The following is a 19,164-nucleotide window of genomic DNA, read 5'->3' as shown; positions in this document are numbered from 1 at the left end:
AGGGTAGTGGTTGTGAGGAGTAAGGTATAAGAAGACTGAAAAAAATAGGAAAGAGGCAGATTATCAAGGGTTTTAAAAGCCAAACAGGACTTTATATTTGATCCCAAAGGTAAGCAGGGACCACTGAAGTTGACTGAATGGGGGGCTTGTGCTTTAGAAAAATTAATTGGAAAGCTGAGTGGAAGATGACCAGGAGCGGTGAGAGGGAGGGAGACCAACCAGCAGGCTATTGCAAGAGTACAAGCATAAGGTGGTAATGAACCAGGGTGGTGGTGGTATCACAGGAAGGGAGAGATGTTAGAAAGAACTTGGCGACTGAGTGGATATGGGAGGAGAGCGAGGAGTCAAAGATGAATGACACTTAGGATGAGAACCTGGATGACCAGGAGGATGGTGGTACCCTCAGGAAGGGAGGGTTTGGGGAAAAGCAAATGAGTTCAGTTTGGGACATGTTGGCTGTCCTAGTTGGCTAGGAAAGGAAAATGGAAACCTTCCTGGTGTGGCACTGGTTCAGAAAGGAAAAAACATCATTATGGAAGCACTGTGAGAAATAATTATTGTTAAGCAACTCCAGGAACAGGAGCAAGTATTGGTACAGATAAAAAGGAAAAACTGCTATCCAAAAGAATTTCTACTTTTAGCTTAAATTGTGTATCTAGGTGGTTGTTTTAGTTTCTTCCCCAAAACACTTTGTTTTTTAAACCCTATAGTTATTAAAAAGCTATAGATGACTGCTCAAAGATCTAGAATATTAATTATAACTTCTAATTACATGGCATTAGAATACATATAATCACGAAATCTTTTTAGAAAAGTTTTATAAATAGAACATAACTAACAATGAATTAGAATCACAGAATTCTACAATGTTAGAGCTAGGAGGGACCTTAGAAATCCTCTAGTTCAACCCTTTCATTTTATAGAGAAGAGATCTGAGTCCCAAAGTGGTGACTTTGCCAATGTCACACAATTTAAGTCGTTAGCAAAACCAAGACTAAAACCCACCCCTCCTCACTCTCAACTCTTTCTTTCTCTCTTTCTCTATAACTACAAATTGTCTCTTGTAGTTTAAGTAAAGCCAATAAGCTTGGGGAAATTGTTATTGGTCCTTCATTGTCAAAGAGGACCAACGACATCGAGGGTGATGCCTTGACTTGCTTGTGAATTGGATTTAAGTGAAGCAGAATCCTACAAAGTCATCAGCCTCACTCATTCTTCCAGAGTGATTGAAGTCCAGTGGCAGGACAAAAATAAAGATGGCTGGCAATGGCCTGGGATGCAGCAGATGACCTTCACAGCCATTGGAACACATTGTTCTCATCCACCCATTGCATAGGGGAAGTCTTCACATGCTTGGGGCAGACATTCCCCTAACTCTTTGATAGGAAAAGTGATGAATACAAAGGCTTGCTGAAGTAACCTTAAAGTTATTCCATGATACACAAAGTAAACAGGTGCAGCTATTTAGGTGGCCTGTTTCATTATACAAATAATGGAAAGACTCTGAGCAAGGTATTATGGCATAGTTGAAAGACTATTAGTCCAGGAACCAAGAAACCTAGGCTCTCCTCTGGTCTCTACTCTGCCATGACAACATGGTATATTGGAAATAGCACTAGGGCTGGGAGATGGAAGACCTAGGTTTGAATCTTGACTTTGCCATTATAGGTTCTCAAGATTTAGAACTAGAAGAGAAAGTAGAAATCATCTAATCTAACCAGTTCATTTTATATATCTATGAAATTGGGTCCTAAAGAGATGAACAGATTTGCCCAAGATCACACAGTTAATAAGAAGCAGAGCTGGAATATGATGTGAGCTCAGATCCTTAAACTCCAGCTTTCACTGCTCTTCCCCTTAAACAGACATGCTGCCTCTACTGTTATCCATGTGACCTTGTAGAAAGTCATTTAATTTGGGGTAGCTAGGTGGCCCAGTGAGTAGAGCACCAGCCCTGAAATCAGGAGGACCTGAGTTCAAATCCCACCTCAGACACTTGACACACTTACTAGCTGTGTGATCTTGGGCAAGTCACTTAACTCCAATTGCCCTGCCTGCTCCCCTCCAAAAAAAAAAAGATATACTGCAAGTCATTTAATTTTCCTAGTCTCAGTTTCTTCACTTACAAGACAAAAGAGGTTGAATTCTAGATGATCTCTCAAAGTTCCTTCCAGTTACCTAGCTGTCAGGGCTCACATAGCTCCCAGGGATGCCTGTCCATTTAAATACCAACTGCCCTTCAGAAAGCAGTGTTGGCTGAGAAGACTTGTATAAACTGATGCAGAATGAAGTGAGCAGAACTAGGAGAACAATTTATACAAAAAGAACATTGGAAGGAGAAACAATTTTGAAAGACTTAATTAAAATCAGCAAAATGACCAACCATCATTCCAGAGGATTCATGGTGAGGCATGCTATTCACCCTCCTGACAGAGGGGTAATGGACTCAGTGCAGAATGAGACACATATTTTTGGACATGGGCAAAACAGAAATTTGTTTTGCTTGACTATAACCATTTGTTACAATTTTTTTACATTAGAGGAAAGGAAGTTTGAGAGAAAGCTGTGATTTAAAAAAAAAAACCAACAAAAAAACCTTTTTTTTTTTTTAAGGAAGTAGCTGGATCTACCTGCATGGATACAAAATTAGCCAACCATCTCCTCTTCTCTTCCTTCCCTAGTCCTTGAAACCTAACTGACACAATGGTATTTGCATCTTGGCTTGAACTCTAACCCCATTCTGGTTCTTCCTGATCCCAGCTCTGACCTTCCCCTCCCCACAATGGGATGATTCTTGGGTAATTGCTCAGATTTGTGAGTGCAGGTCTCTGACCCCTGACCAGTCTTAATCAGTTCCTCATTGAAGGCTAAGTCCCACTGAAAGAGTGTGGGAGGAAAGGTGCTTCCTCCTTTGTGACTCCCATCTTAGAAAGGAATCTGATTGGGATTCCCCAATTTCTAATGTAATTGTGCATGAAGTAGGAATGAGATGATATGAAATCCTCTTCCTAGGCAGTGTATATGTTCTTTTAAAGATAATTTTAGCAGGATTTTCCAAAAATATTTATTTTCCTTTTTTTGTCACTTTTGCTACTCTGATGGTTATGACGTAGAACCTCAAAATTGTTTAAAGCTGCATTTCTCTGATTAGTAGTGGTTTGAGGCATTTTTTTCCATATGGCTGTACCTAGCCTAGGTTTTTTATAAACTGATAAATAATGAAGAGCAGAACCAGAAGAATAATTTATACAATAACTACAACACTGTAAAAACAACTTCGAAACCTGTAAGTATTATGATCTATACAATGACCATTCATGATTCTAGAGGAATGATGATGAAACATGCTATCAATGACAGATGAGAGATTTTAGGGTACAGAATGAGATGTATATTATTTTTGCATACAACCACTGAGGAGAATTGTTTTGCTTGACTATGTATACTTGTTACCAGAATTTTTTCCTTTTGTCTTTTTCTAGTCAGGTGAGGGAAGGGGTAAGAAGGAGATAAAATGGATTTAGATAATTCTTTTTTAATAGGTGTGGGGGCAGGGAGGTGTTACAGATGTGAAATGTGGCAGATGAGGTCACCAAGAAATCTTCACCAGGAAAGTTTCATATAACTGTTTTACGTTATTACAAGAGAATCTCTAAAAGAGTAGGTGTAATCTGTAAATGTTTGGAATGTTAAAATAAAATGTCAAAATGTGGAAGGATAAAAAGCTATTAAGTAAAGCTATACAGTATAAAGCTTTGGCTTTGGAGTCTAAGATATGGGTTCAAATGCTGCCTCTCCCCGTGTGGCCTTTGACAAGTCATTTGGACTCAGTTTCCTCACATAGAAAATGAAAGGGTTGGAGTTGATGGCTTCTGTCTCTTCCAGTTCTAAATCCTATGACTCAGAGACCAGAGAGAAAAACCAATATTAGATAAACAATATAGGCTCATGGGTCTAGAACTGAAAGGGACCTCAAAGACTATCTACAATCCTTTCATTCTTCAGATGAGGAAACAGAGGACCATGGAAGCTGACTGGCCAAAAAAAAGTGGCAGCACGGATCAAAGACTTGGTCTCCTCCTTAATCCTTACCTGGCATGTCTGGAACATTACTGAAGGAATACCTAACCTCTACTTTAATGAGTCACATAGTACTCCAAGTCCATAGTTCTCCATGTCTAGCCTTTTCTCCCTTTAAAGTCTTAACCCAAGGGTTAATAATCTCAAAAAGATACTATGCTTCACCCTTTATTCCATTACTCTATTACCATCCACACCTAGGTTACTCTCACCATCTGACTTCTCTATTCCTACTTAAATACCACCTAATATTGACTCCTGCCCTCATGTCATGTTATCATCTCATCTGAAGAATTAATATACAATGGTATAACCACAAACTACAGATATAACAACAAGATTCTGGTAGTAGGCCTCTCTGAATTTAGTGGCAAGAACACCATATTAGGAGTCTGATGACTTTGGTTACAATCTTTTGTAACCTTTCTTTTGCAAAGAAAATAAAGAAGATTTTTTTTAAGACTTGTTATCAATACATAGTGAATAAAATGATTTGGCATGCTACCTTCAGGAGTGAAGGAAGAATCATCTGCCATTACAATGAGGGTTTGGGGCGCCACTGGTTGTGGGTTGTTATCATTCTCTCAGCTAAAATAATGTAAATAATTTTCTAGGACTTTGTTTTACTATTAATTTCATTGTTAATGAGCTGTCTACTTGGTAACTTTAATATTTAATTAATCCTAAGAAATTATAGGATTTAATAGAGAAATATGAATAATTACTGCTGGGAAATAAAATTTCTCCAGTTTGTTTAATACGTAATATTTGATGAATTTGGTTGAGATTAAATGACTAAGAAATGTCAAAATATTAATGAAGAAATACACATTTATCTGATCTATCCTAGAGGTTAGAATATGATTAAATATGGGAATGGGACAAGTAGTAGGCTGAGGGGTGACCTATAAATGAGGTTGATGACTCATATAACCCTGTTACACTTTAAAAGAACATTATGAGGAAAGTTGCATAAATATTATGTTCCTTTTGTTGATGAAGAAACCGAGATTCAGAAGTTACTTGACTTACACAAGATGAAATAGCTAGTAGAAAGCAATACTAGGAAGAAAACCTAGGTCTTCTGACTTCAAATCCAACACTTACTCTACAAGATTCCTCACAAAGGCAACTTTTGTCCTCTTTCAAAGATTTAAAACAGGAGTAATTTCTCATCCAAAAATGAAAACCTAGTTCAGAGGGAGGGCAACTAGGTGGTAAAGTGGATAGAGCATGAGGCCTTGATCCAGGAAAACTTCTCTTTTTGAGTTCAAATCCAGCCTCACATACTAGCTGGGTGACCCTGGGCAAGTCACTTAACCCTATTTGCCTCAGTTTCCCCATCTGTAAAATGAGCAGGAGAAGGGAATGGCAAACCGCTCCTTGCAAGAAAACCCCAAATAGAGTCAGGAAAAGTCAGACACGACTGAAAAACAACTCAACAAAAGCATGGAGGGGGGAGAAACAACCTATAAGATGAGGAGTCATGTACCTTTGTAAAAAGGGTCTCTATCCACCAACACAAAGAAGACTCAATTGCTCAGTTCCTAACCTAGCTCTAGTAAGTTTCCAGCTAAATACTTTCTTTCATCTTTTCCCTTCTCCCATTCCCAATGTCAAAACTCTAAGTCACTGTGTTGGCTTATTTAGATATGATACCTTCTAGTTTTTCAATGGTGGTGTCAGACGTCCCTGTGCTACCTACACAAATATCTACCCTCCCAGCAGCTTTTCTTCCCAAGTATTCTGCTCTCAAAACAGCTAACCTGAGTTTCCCGAGGCAAAAATGAATGGACCTTCTTTTGATCAAGCGAGCCACATATAAGAAGCTAGTATTTGTACACGGCTTTCTAAAGCTGATCTTTCCATTTTCAGGCCTGGTGACACTGATAAAATATTTTTTCTAATTGATTTTGAAAATTAATTGAGACTAGTATTTTACCAAAGTTCTCTGATGTCAGTGAACAAGTGGTCCATTCACCTTTGTTCTACTGAGGAGAATCTCAGGTGAGTCTCACTATACATCTGACAATGCTTCCCAGTTTCATTTTACAAACCTCAAAAAAACCAAAGCCTCTCATAATACCTACTTTTGAATGAGAATGTAGTAGAACTAAGTATAATTGGTAACTGTAACAATAAACATAAAAAATGGCTTTCCCTGATGTGTCTTGATTTTTTTTTCTATACATCATCATATTTTTGTGACATCCTGTTGGTATAGTAAGAAGGCCTTGGAGCCAGGAAGACCTGGGTTGAAGTCCTTCATTTTACATATAATGGCTGTTATTCTGGACATGTCCCTTAATCTATCAATACTCTTGAGGACAGGGACTGTTTCTTGCTTCTTTTTGTATCCCCAGTGCTTAGCACAGTGCCTGGCACATAGTGGGTGTTTACTATTAATTTCATTGTTAATGAATTGTCTTCAGTAACTTTAATATTTAACTAATCCTAAGAGATTACAGGATCTAATACAGAAAGAGATTTGAGTAACTACTACTGGGAAATGAGGTTTCTCCAATTTATGAAATACATAATAATGATTATTGATTAATAAGCAACTCTCTAAAACCATAAGTTGCGGGGCAGCTAGTAGAATGCTGCCCTGGGGTCAGGAGGACCTGAGTTCAAATCCGCCCTCAGACACTTGATACACTTACTAGCTGTGTGACCTTGGGCAAGTCACTTAACCCCAATTGCCCTGCCTTCCCCCTTGCAAAAAAAAAAAAACAAACTATAAGTTGCAGGGAAGTTAACAACCTTCATTAGTAGAGGGAGTTTCTTCATAGAGGAGGTCCCCTCCCCACATCAATCAAACTCACCATAACTCACTCGTACAGCACTAGCAGGGCTTTAAGGTTACAAAACATCTTCCCCTCTCAATGAGAGGCAACAGTGAGGATTCAAACCCAGTTCTACCAATCCCAAATTCTGGTCCTTGTCCCTTATTTGACACAACTTCTATAAGACTATTTAAGGCACTGGGCCCAATGAATGCATCATTCATATCCAGGAACCTCCTAGACTGGTAAGCATTTCAAGCATTCTGTGACTCTCAAGATGGAGGAAAGGTACTATGCCACACATAATCGTGTCGCCTAATTGACTTTTTTGCATCTCCCCCTCCTCTTTTCTCTTCTCTCCCTCCCTCCCCGTCCCCCCACCCCTTGCATTTTACTTAGGTGAAGCCTCCAAAGGCAAGGTTCTTTGCCTCCCACGTGTCTCACATTCACTCACAGCATTTGGCAAAGTTCACGACGCACAGTAGGGGCTCAACTCCTCTAAACAAGTACAGGGTTTCTCCCCCCTTATCATTACCCATTCCCCCCCCCCTTTTAATTGAACTGAAGTAAATAAAGATTTCTGGCTACAGGCTGGTGTTAATTAAGGAAAGCTTCCTGGAAGAGATAATCTTGAGCCAGGTTGTAAAGGAGGGGTGGGGTGGAGCATGGTAGTCAGGAAGCAGGTAGGGTTGGTTTCTCCCCTCTCCAGAAGTGAAAATATGAGACAGAAAGCAGAAACATATAGCAAACATTTTTCTTTTTGCCTGCTTGAGAGGGAGGGAGGATCAATGGTCTGATCTGGAAACTCTACAAATAATAATCTTGGTTTCATGGAGCTATCTTCTTCTTACTACTTAGCTATCTTTGAGCCCCAGCTGGCCCCGACTTTCATTCTGGCCAAGTAAAAAGACGTCCTCCTCCCACAATAACAGGTCAAAGTCTCTCTAAAGGCAAAGGAAAAAAAAATAAGGCAATTTGCATGATCCTTTTATTTGCATAGTCAAAGACAGGCACTCACCAGGTGTAGTAGAAAAGAATACTAGACTAGTAGTCAGCCTGTTTGAAGCCCTTTTAAACCTTTGCTTAAATGTGTTTTTAAAAGGTACATTCAGACATAAATTAAGATTAGTCTTTAAGCTCTTTCATACAGAAAGACAGTGGCATGGTTCAGAAGAAAAGAGTGTGTATTCTAATTGGGGAAAGAGCTAGAATCCAATCCCTGATCAGTCACATGACCTTGGTCAAGGTTCTGAGACTCAGTTTCTTCATTTTTATTTACTTAGTATATGTGATCTTTAAAATGATAAAGTTGGAGGAGGTGATTTTTAAGGTACCTTCCAGCTCTAATTCCTACGGACAGTCTTACTAAGCAGCTAGCTGCTGCTCTGGCTAACCCTCCTCCTTCTCCCAAAATAAACTTCCTGGGCCGTTAATGCTGCTGCCATCCCCTCTCCACCACCTTCCTCCCTCCGTCCCCCCCCCCCCAAATTTAGTCCACACTCATCCTTTTCCTCCATAACATTGGTTGCTTTCTTCTCTCCATAGCCTCAATGGACTCCACTTTTTGGACCATTATGTTTCTTCCACAGTATCTCAGAATCATAGATTGAGAGTTCCAAAATACCTGAAATCACCTGGCCCAAAGACCTCACTTTGTTGTTGGTGGTGGTGGTGGTAGTCAGTCCTTTTCAGTTGTGTCTGACTTCATGACCCCATTTGGGGTTTTCTTGGCAAAGATACTGGAACAGTTTTGCCATTTCCTTCTCCAGCTCATTTTAAAGATGAGGAAACTGAGGCAAATAGGGTTAAATGACTGTGCCTAGGGTCACACAGCTAGTAAGTGTCTGAGGCCAGATTTGAAGTCAGGAAGATGAGTCTTCCTGACTCAGGCCTGGCACTCCTGGCACTCCACTTTGCCACCTAGCTGCCCCAAAGACCTCATTTTACAGAAGAGAAAACTGAAGCCAAGAGGAGTTAAATGCTTTGCCCAAAGTCACACGGAGAGTAAACAGATGGCACTGCCAGGATTTAATCCCAGACCCTAGGGTTTTTTCTCCTAAAGCAACACCCCTCTCTTTTTCTTTCCATCATCCCTTTAAATCCCAGACCTAGATGTTCTCCCCTACTGCTTCCCTTCTACATTCCCCCCATTCTTCACTCTCTTGATGTTCACTGGTTGTCCCTTCAGAGAATACCCTCATCTTTGATTCTTACCTTTCTCCTCCCATCTTCCACCCTGAGTCCTCCTATCTTTGAGGGTTCCACGAGGGCAGGGGCAGTCTCTCCCCAAAGAAGCTCAGCCACATGAGTAGTCTCAATCTCTAAAAATCCCACCTCCTCTTGTCCAAGGGACACCTCCATTTGAAGGGGCAATGACCTGACTCGAAATGCACGTATGACAGAAACTGCTCTTACTTAGTCTGTTTTCTTACTCCTGCCCCACAATGGTCCCTTCCCAATCTCCCTCTTACTGTCCCCTAGCTTCATCGCCATTATCCTAGTCACTCAGCTATGAAAACTTGGAAGTCTTCCTTCTTTTCTTTCTCCAACAAATGAGATGATAATGGTTCTTAATATAACAGTTTATGTACATTTGTTATTATCATTATCATCTGCCATGTAGCACCAAGTCTTAGCAGTTGTTCCTCAAGAGTGGCTTTGAAAAGTGCTGCCTTGCTTTCCATTTCCAAGGTTACCAGCCCAGTCTTTCTTCACACTAACGTTACTGGCTAGCTAAGCCATCAATTTCAATCAGGCCACCCAGTCATGGTTCCAATTAGTTGTTATATCCTGGGTTGGCCTGATACTAATTCACAGTTCAGTTGGGCAGTGACCAGGAATTCTGGAACGCAATATATTCGTTGTCTCCCTCAGTGTCTTAAGGCTTCCCTCCTCAAAAATGGCCATTCAAGGAAGAAGAGAAGCTTCCAGAAGAAGGAAGGGAGGGCTCCTGGGTATCCCCAAATAGGAAAATGCTCCCCTTTTCCAAATGACCCTGTGTAATTATTCCCCTAGAAGCGACCTTCGCCACATTGAAACTTCTCAAGTTCCTGTAGCCCCTCCCTAATCTGGCTCCATGACTCCTAAATTTATATGGGGGGCCAGCAATCAGAAACACCTTAGCGGACATTTTGTACAAATTTGATAAAAATTTTATTAAAGAGGGACAGCAGATAAACCCAGTCCAACGTGGAACAAAACATTGAGGGGAAACTGCCAATAGTTTGCACAGCTTCTCTTTGAAGACCTCTGGTCTGATTTAACCACACACACACACACCCCTTATGTGCTCATGTAACAAAGGGAACAGTGGCCCAAAGGACGTCATTAACAATAATAAAAGCAACTCACGTTAACTATTATTATGTCTAAATCACATGCGGGGAAACTGATTCAGAAAGCTTATCGACGGTCACACGGCTGGCTATTTGGAGACTCAAACCCAGGTCTTCTGACATCAAATCCTAGTACTCTATCCCCTATACCACACTCCCCCGGTCATCCACCAGAGGCAGCTGGACATCCTGGCAGCATTCCACGCTGTGTTTGCTTTACAGGGTTTTGCTAGCACAGGAAGATTGGAAACTGCAGCAAGAAACTTATCAATGAAAATCTAATTAACTATAATCCTTCCAGCTCTAAAGCTATGATCCTATAATTATATATATAGATATAGATATAGATATAGGTAAATATGTAATGTAATATCATATACATAATAAAATATATTTTATATGTACACGAGAGAGAGCCCGCATACGCACAGGCTCCAATACAGGTGTACCTTACTTTACACAATATGTGTTCATAAAAGCTGTTTATAAATCAAATTGTTATACAACAAAAGATTAATATCTTAAATCTTAAGATGAAATTTTTAACTGAAATGTTTAACATTCAAAGAAATTCAATGCTGGAATGAATTCTTTTGTAAACTCAAGAATTATTTTGGAATGCAAAAAAAACAGGGCCACAAGATAATGTAATCATCTGCATAAAGCCTGTGCTAGTATGTTTCCAAGTCTATTTATGTGTATATTTGGTGCATCTTCTTAAAAAAATTTGGTCAGATGAGCATTTTCTCAGCTTCGGCGGGAGGGGCCCCAGGACTCATGTAGTCCAACCAGTACCTGAACAAAATCCCTTGATGATATAATAATAACTGTCATTTACACAGCACTTCAAAGTTTGCAAAGCCCTTTATGTACCTTCTCCCATTTGATCTTCACAATAACCCTACTGAGGTAGGTCCATTTTATAGATGAGGAAACAAGACTTTAGAGAGGTGAAGTGTCCAGGGTCACACAGCTAGTGACTGAAGTGGGATCTGCTCTGAGTCCAGGATTCCATCCTCTCTGCCCAACCTGGCTGTTGTAGCTGGGTGGGGCAGAGCACCGAGTACCAGGCCTGGGGTCAGGGAGCCCAGAGTTCAAATTTCGATTCAGACATTTACCATCTATGTGACCCTAGGTCAATCACTTCATCAGCCTCAGTTTACTCAACTGTAAAATGGGTTGTGATGAGGATCAAAGGAGATAGTATTTATAAAGTTTAGCCCAGTATCTATAAATGCTTGTTTCCTTCCCTCTTCCAATTTTGTTGTTGTTTAGTCATTTTTCAGTCATGTCGGACTCTGTGCCCCCATTTGGCGTTTTCTTGGCAAAGACACTGGAGTAGGTTGCCATTTCCTTCTCCAGCTCATTTTACAGATGAGGAAACTGAGGCAAACAGGGTTAAGCTAGTAAGTGTCTGAGGCTGGATTTGAACTCAGGTCTTCCTGACTCCAGGCCCAGACCATCTAGCCACTGAGCCACTTACCTCCTCTTCCAAACCTTCCACAGATCTCCAAAGGATAGTCATGACATGTGATCATCCAGCCACCACTTAATGATCTCCAGTGAGAGAGAATGAACTAGATCTCCTCAGGCAGCCTCTTCTTCTTCTGGAGAGCTCTAATCATTAGGAAGCTTTTCCTTACAGCAATCCTAAATCCAGCTCTTCTATAATGCCCACCCTTTGCTCCTAATTCGCTCCCTGGGGCCAAGTAGTCCAAGTCTGATCCTACTTTCACATGACAGCCTTCTAAATACTTGAAGACAGTCTTCTCCATTCCAAGCTAAACATTCTTATTTCTTTTAAAGGATTCCACTCAGTTCAACACATAACCCCCTGCATAGGTGCTCTATAAATGTCTGCTATTATTATTATGAATACTATCCTGAGGATACAAAGACAAAAACAAACAGCCCATCAAAAAGCTTCTACTGGAACTAATCATTTATGGTAGAATGCAAGGACCCCTCCGTCATTGTGGATACCTTCTCTGAAAACCTTCTACCTTGCCAATATGCTTCCTCAAATGTGGGGCCAGAGCTAAGTAAACACAATACTTCAGATGTAGTTTGACATATTTAAAGCCATTTCATCATATGACTGCAGTAATGCACAGGGCCTCAATGCCTCCCCCCCACCTTTTTTAATAAAAAGTATTACTACCTCTGTGTAGTGGATAAAAGTGTTCCTGGCTTTCCCTTCCCAGAGCTGAGGAGTACAGAATTGCACAATAACACCAAACAGTCCTACTATCTAAATTGAAGCAACATATTCCATCTGAAGCCTATGCACCTTTTCAAAAGAAAGGCACCATTCACTCCTCCAAATAAAGAAGCTCAGTTCTCTTTTCCCAGTTAAAAAGCAGTACATACTCATTCTATGGGAGCAGTAGCACTTCAATGTTATTTTTAAACATTTAGAGCCTTCAATTTTGGCTTTTATTTTCAGGGAACAAAAACTACAAAACAGGGACACATTTTCATGGTAAAAATGATTTCCCATGGAGCAAACAAGGTTCCTCGGAAATAAACCTGATACGGATTAAAAATGCCTCAAGAAGCATAAAATCAAATCAGACTTTTTTTTTAATGAAAATTTCCCCATCAACAGTTTTGAGACTCTGGGGTTCCCCCCAGTTCTACCATCAAGTAAAACATGCCGCCTTTGAAGGTTTTATTTAAAAGTAAAACCTATTTCTCCCCTTATTAAACTCGGGGAAGATTTGCCAACAGTCGTTCTAAATTAGCGCTTTGTCCTCGAGTTATCCCCAAAGGCTACAAAAGGCGACATTTGGCCCAGAGCCTGGAGCAAAGCCAGCCAGAGGCTCCCAGGGTGTCCAGCCGACGGGGTGGAGGGGGTCACGGGCGGGGGGGGGGGGGACTGGATCCGGCCCCTCCGGCCAGAAAGACCTCTCCTCAATCACCATCAGCCACGCCTCCAGTCAAACCCCCACCCCGGCTGGGCTGCAGTGCCGCCCAGATCTCTGCGGGGCGGGGGAGGGGCGGAGAGGGGCGTAGAGGGAGGAGATGGAGGGAGAGGGAGAGCAAACACCTGTGAGCTGCGGCTGCGGCAGCGGCGGCGGCGGCGGCGGCGTCTGCGGCCGCTGCGGAGGCAGCCCAAGCCGCCGGCACCCGCCGAGCCAGAGGCGGCCATGCCGGGCTGGCCCCGTGCACCTTGCACCGAGAAGAAAGTCCAAAGAGATAGCACCTCCAGAAATCGCTCACGCCTGTTCCCCTACACTCAGTAAGGGCCAGCACTAGACTCCCACCCTAACATACACAAATACACACGCCTGGAGGGGAGACGTTTGCAACCAGCAAATAAAGTTCATCAATCCCGAAGTTTTGTGTTATTCCCCCCCACCCCCATTTTCCGGGTTCTCAATCCTCACCTCCCACCCCCAACACACACACACACACACACACACACACACACACACACACGCTGCTACTGGCGACCAAGCTTACTAGTGAAGGGCGATCTGGGGACCCTTAAGGAACCCACGGGAGGGGGAGGAAATCCCCCCCAACGAGAGCCACAAGCAATTTTTTTTTAAATGCAAGAAAAATAAAACAAGGCTTTTCTGGTCCTGGGTGAGGAGGGGAGAGGAAGGGGGGGGGGTGTTGCTAAGTTGGCTAGGTCCGAGCAGGAGAATCAAGGGGAGGGGTTGTTTGGGAGACACCTGAGACCCCGCCCCACCTCCGGAGGCAGGCCAGAGCCTTCGAGCCACTAAGGTTGGCCATCCCCCCTTCTCCAGGAAAACAGGAACAGGGGGGCGGGGGGGGGGAAGAGAGGAAATGCATGCAACGGGGCCGGGAGGGGGTCGGCGATCACCACTCACCGGCAGGTCCACGCTCACTTCGGTCCCATCAAGCAGGAAGACCCGGCAATAGAGAGCCGCCTTGCCCGGTCCGGCCGCCGGGATGTGGACCGCGGCTCCGCCGGTGAGCACGGGCCCGCCGCCGGGGGGGAACACGCTGCCCCCGGGGGCGGCGGGCAGGGGAGCCGAAGAGGCCCCCCGGGGACCCCCGTCCCGCTCGTCTCCCAGCCCGCCGGCCCCGCGCCCAGCCGCTCCCCTCCCGTAGCGCTGCATCGACCGCCGGCCAAAGGTCCTGCGCAGGAAGCTCAGCATCCTGGGGCGCCCCCGCACGGCTGCCAGCCACCTGGGCCCCCTCCCGCGCTCGCTGCCCGCACGCCCGGGTCCGCCGCCGCTCCCGGGATGCCGCCGCAGCTGTCAGCGCTCCAGCCCAGGCCCGGGGGCTGCTGCACGGCCCGCGGCCGGCCCGGGCTGGCTCCCGGAGTGGGAACGAGAGTACGCGCAGGGGTGCTGGCTGGGCTGGAGAGGAGGGAGGCTTCCCCGCCGTCTCTCGGTGCAACCGGTAGTCCCAGCTGCTCCGCCTCCCGGAGGAAAAGTCCCGCCAATGCTGCCGCCGCCGCCGCAACAGCAGCAGCAGCAGCAGCAGCAGCCGTCGTTCTTGGGACTGCAATGCTGCGAGGCTGGATTCCTGGCTCCCTCTGGTCTCCCGTGCCTTCCCCGCGTGGAGGGGCGGGGGAGAGGGGGAGGGGAAGGGGAGGGATGAGTGGTCCGAGCTGGGCAGCCGCCCCGGGTTTCCTCGGGTTCCCTTCCCCGGGTGGGGAGGAAGGGAGGGAGAGCGGACGGCTAGGCTGCTCTCCTTTCTCACACCACCACCACCACGGGAGTGCACAACTGGAGAAAGGCGCCTGCGTGCTCCTGGCGAGCGCCAGCACACACTCGCACACACCATCCACGAACCCTCCCCTCCCCTGCAGTCACGCCCCCGAAGTAGAGAACCTAGTGCTTCCTTGCATAAGCCAACCAACCATCGCGGAAACGCGACCTGCGCTCTCCCCCACCCCACCTCGAAGGTTTTGCTTCCTCGGGGGTGATGGGTGGGGAGGAGGGCCCAAGCCCTCAACTCCCCCACCTTGCTCGCAACTCTGCTTAGTGAGGCAGCTGCCCCTGATATTGCAGTATTTACTCCTTTGTATTTGGACTAGACGTTTGCACCCCAAATCCATGCCACCCCCTGCAGGCGAGTGCCTTCAACTGCTGTGCTTGTGCTCAGGGGTGTACGCGTAAACCTGGGTGTACCTAGACGAGTCTGTGGCACCCCCGAGATCCTTCCGAGGGAATCATTATAGGTGGGCGTGTGAGGCAATGAACCCTGGCCTGAAAGGAATATCTTCGCCCTGGGGGTTTTTTCCTTTTCTACTCTACCCCTCAACCTTTCCTGGCCTTCGTCCCGAAACTGTTGCTTAATCTGACTGCTCTTTGTATTTAAGAGGAACAGTGGAACAAGTCAAGTCAACAGGCGTTTATTAAGAGCCTTCTATGTGCCAGGAACTGTGCTAAACCCCAGGGATATTAAAAAAAAAAAATCCGTGCTCTTAAAAACCTCACAATCTAATGGGGGAGATAACACTTAAACAACTATGTGCAAACAAGCCTTTCCCAATCTCCCTTAATTCTAGTGCCTTCCCTCTGCTGAATTATCTCCAATTTATCCTGTATGGAGCTTATTTATACAGAGTTGTTAGACTGTGAGGTCCTTGAGATAGGGACTGTTGGTTGCTTTGAATCCCCAGCCATTAGTCCAGTGCCTCAAACTTAGCAAAGGCTTCTTGACTAACAGACAGGAAAATTTAGAGGTAATCTCGGGGAAACTAGTATTAAGGGGGGATTGGAAAAGACCTCTTGCAGAAGATGAAATTTTACCTGAAACTTGAAGGAAGCAAAGATCCACAAGAGCTTCATTTTGTTTACTGTGAGTCTGATAATTATCAATCAACAAGTATTTATCAAATGCCTATTCTCTGTACCTACAAGTCATCTTTTTGTATCAACATTCTGTGTCCATCTCAAAGCTCTAAAGAATATAGTAAAAGAAGGGGAGGTTATCACCTCATGGAATTAATGAAGAATTCAGCTTAATGAACACCTATCCAAAGATAGTCTTTCTTCAACCACATCCATGCCAGGTTTAGTAGTAGAGTTCTCTTGGGGTCCAACTCCAGTCCTATATCATTGTAGGTCACATGAAATCTGGCCTTCTAGGTGGATTCAGGTTGTCTACAGAAGGCTGCTACAGTGTATAGAACTCTTGGTCTCTAAATAATGTGAACGTTAAGTAGTCTGGTATTATGCAAATCATTTGACATCCTTCAGGCATCTGTTTCCTCACTTGTGGTGAAGAGGAAGAACGAGACTGATACCATCTTGGAGAAACCCTGACAATTAGGACTGATATGACAAGAACATTCTTAGGAAATCAAAGGAACCAGTTTGAGGCAAATTGTTTTAGAATGTAAAACATAAATATTGCAGAATTAGAATGAAAACATAGAAACCACAAAATATTATATAACACCTTTGACATTTTTCCCACTATCACTTAACATTACCATTCCTCTTCCCCTCCCTCAAACCTATAAAGATGTAAAGCTGTGCCATGTAAAACTGGAACAGTGTTCAAAGAAATCTAACTCTTTCCCCTCGCTGGTACAAGTCCAATCTCTTGGCTTATGTGACTTGCTCAGTCTGATTTTTTTTCTTATAATGGAATGGGGAGTTTTGTGTAATAGAAATGGTGATAATGCACAATTGCGTTTCCCATTAAAGTATATCTACAACAACAACAACAAAAAAAGAAATGGAAATGGTGCTCATACTGCTTACCTCGCCAGGTTTTTATGAGAAAAGCACTTTGTAAATAGAAAAGCAACATATAAGTGTTAGATATTACTATCATTATTAACTAGGAAGGACACATGAGATCTAAAGGGAGTTAGCTTTTGGTTCATGATAAGGAAAAACATTCCAACAATTAGAGCTGTCCAGGATTGGTATAAAGGGCTGGAGCAAGGAAGTTTCCCATCACTGAAGGTCTTCAAGCAGAAACTGGGTAGCCACTTGTTGGGGATGTATATGATCACAGATTTCCATTTCTTCTAACCCCTTTAGTTTACAAATGAGAAGCTGGGGCCCGAGAGAGGTTAAAGAACTTAATAAAGGTCACAGAGAAAGGCGAGATTTGAACCAAGGTCTTTTGAGTCCATTGTCAAGTCTCTTGCCACTGTACTATCCCACCTCCCTTGAATGTAAAGGGCTCTGATTTAGATACAGGTTGAGTGGAAGATGATGTCCGCTAAAGTCTCTTCCAGTTTGAGCTTCTGTGTTGTTAGATGTTGAAAATTATAAGTTACCGCTGATAGTGGTGAGTTTTCATTTTTTTCTCAAAAACTTTTAGAGGGCTGAAACTGTAAATATATAATTTGCTTGGTAAAATTATCTAGAGAAGAGTAATTTAGTACCTTTTGATATTAATGATGATAATTATAATTATGAGGTCTTCCCTGCATTCCAGATCATCACCCTTTCTTGCCTTTCCAATCTTGACCCTAGAGTTAACCTGTTCAACTTTATACTATCCTCTACTTTAGAATATTTTGATCTCTGTTTTTTGCTAATGCCTTGTCAAACCACAACCTTGGAATTATTCCCAGCAACTATTTCTCCCATCCTTCTCATGCCTTACTGAAAAGAGCTAGGGGAAAAAATCCCTCAGTGCATCAGAGAGGGTCTGTTGCAAATGTATTTATCTCTGCTGGGTTCTCATCATAACAAGACCTTTTAAACACCCTCTCAGTGGAAGACATCACCTCACCCTTACTTTATGGAGAAAATAGAAACCATTCTTCTTGAGTACTCTCTTCTTCCCTTTTCTACATCTCAGAAGAGGGCCATCTCCAGTCATCCTGATCTATATCTAGGTACTGAACCCAGATGGCTCCGGAGGAGAAAGTGATTTTGCACAGCCCTCCCTCACTTGAATCCAATTCACTTGCATGTCATGGCATCATTTCACTGATGTCATGGTCCTCTTCAAGAATGAAGGACAAACAACAGCAACACCTCAAAAGGACTTCACCCTCCACTGTCTTCTCCTTTATTCCAGTCTTTTGGGAAGAAGTGACCCTTCTTGCCAAGACCAACTCTTCTACATGTACCCTTAATCCCATATCCTTCGCTTTGTTTACCTGCAGGATCATCCCCTCTCTCTAATCTTCAATTTTTCCCCTTCTACCTACTCCTTACAATAATGGTTGAAGCAAGCCCACATGCCCAACCCCCTTCATCATAATAAGATTGAGGATACCCACTCAGTGATAAATACAGCAGTGGAAAGGAGAGGGGCCAAAAATTAAGGAGAGCAGCCAAAGACAAGCACCTGGGAATATAAAAAAAGGCTGAAAGCTCTCAAAATAAACCAGTTGAGGAACTAATAAAGATAAAAAGAAAAATAAGGGAAAATTTAAAGAATAAATTTTTAAAGCCCATGAAAATTCAATAAAGGCCATAACTCATTGTATAGACTATACTGTGAAGGAAAATTAAATCAAGTTCCCAGGGAAAAAGAAAATTCGGAACTCTAGAATGGTTCAAAAGAGAAAGTAAACTTAAAAGAAGATACTAGGATGGAAATTATGTATTAAAAAAACCACAAGAATTTTAAAGTCAGAATTAAAAACAAGGTAGAGAACTTAAAACACATAATGGAGAGTCTTTCCAAAGAAGTAGAGTCTCCATAAAGGAAAATGAGAGATCTGGAACTTGGAAATATAAAAAATGGGAAAAAATAGTTGGCAGAAGAGAAAGCAAACAAATTCTGTTCAACCTAAAGTGACTACCCTTGAAAGCAGAATGGGCAAAGATATTGTAAGGATCACACGTCTCCCAGAAGTACATGATAATTAAAAAAAACAAACCCCTTGAATACCATACTGCAGGAAATGATTCTATGAAATGCCTAGATATTTTGAATACAAACAACACAAGACTTGCTTGCCACTCCAAGATAGGTAGTGGTTAAATTTCATATTTTCAATATCAAAACAAATCTGTCAAGCACCCAGGAGAAAACTCCAGCAATTAAGAAACTGCAAT

At 43.1% G+C, this 19,164-nt stretch overlaps 1 protein-coding gene across 2 annotated transcripts in view; it reads right to left on the bottom strand.

The window, feature by feature from the left end:
• The window catches only part of EPB41L4B (erythrocyte membrane protein band 4.1 like 4B), a 247,617-nt gene extending 233,286 nt beyond the window's left edge, over positions 1-14,331 (bottom strand). For both annotated transcript variants that reach the window (XM_036738343.1, XM_036738338.1), the window contains exon 1: positions 14,041-14,331. In XM_036738343.1, coding sequence (XP_036594238.1) covers positions 14,041-14,331 — 291 coding nt within the window. The remainder of the gene's footprint in view (positions 1-14,040) is intronic.
• Between the last annotated feature and the right edge of the window lie 4,833 nt (positions 14,332-19,164).

Source organism: Trichosurus vulpecula, chromosome 1 (genome assembly GCF_011100635.1).
Source record: "Trichosurus vulpecula isolate mTriVul1 chromosome 1, mTriVul1.pri, whole genome shotgun sequence".
In the NCBI taxonomy this organism is placed as follows: Eukaryota; Metazoa; Chordata; class Mammalia; order Diprotodontia; family Phalangeridae; genus Trichosurus; species Trichosurus vulpecula.
Note: the sequence above shows the minus strand (reverse complement) of the source record. Positions and strands in the feature narration are given on the sequence as shown.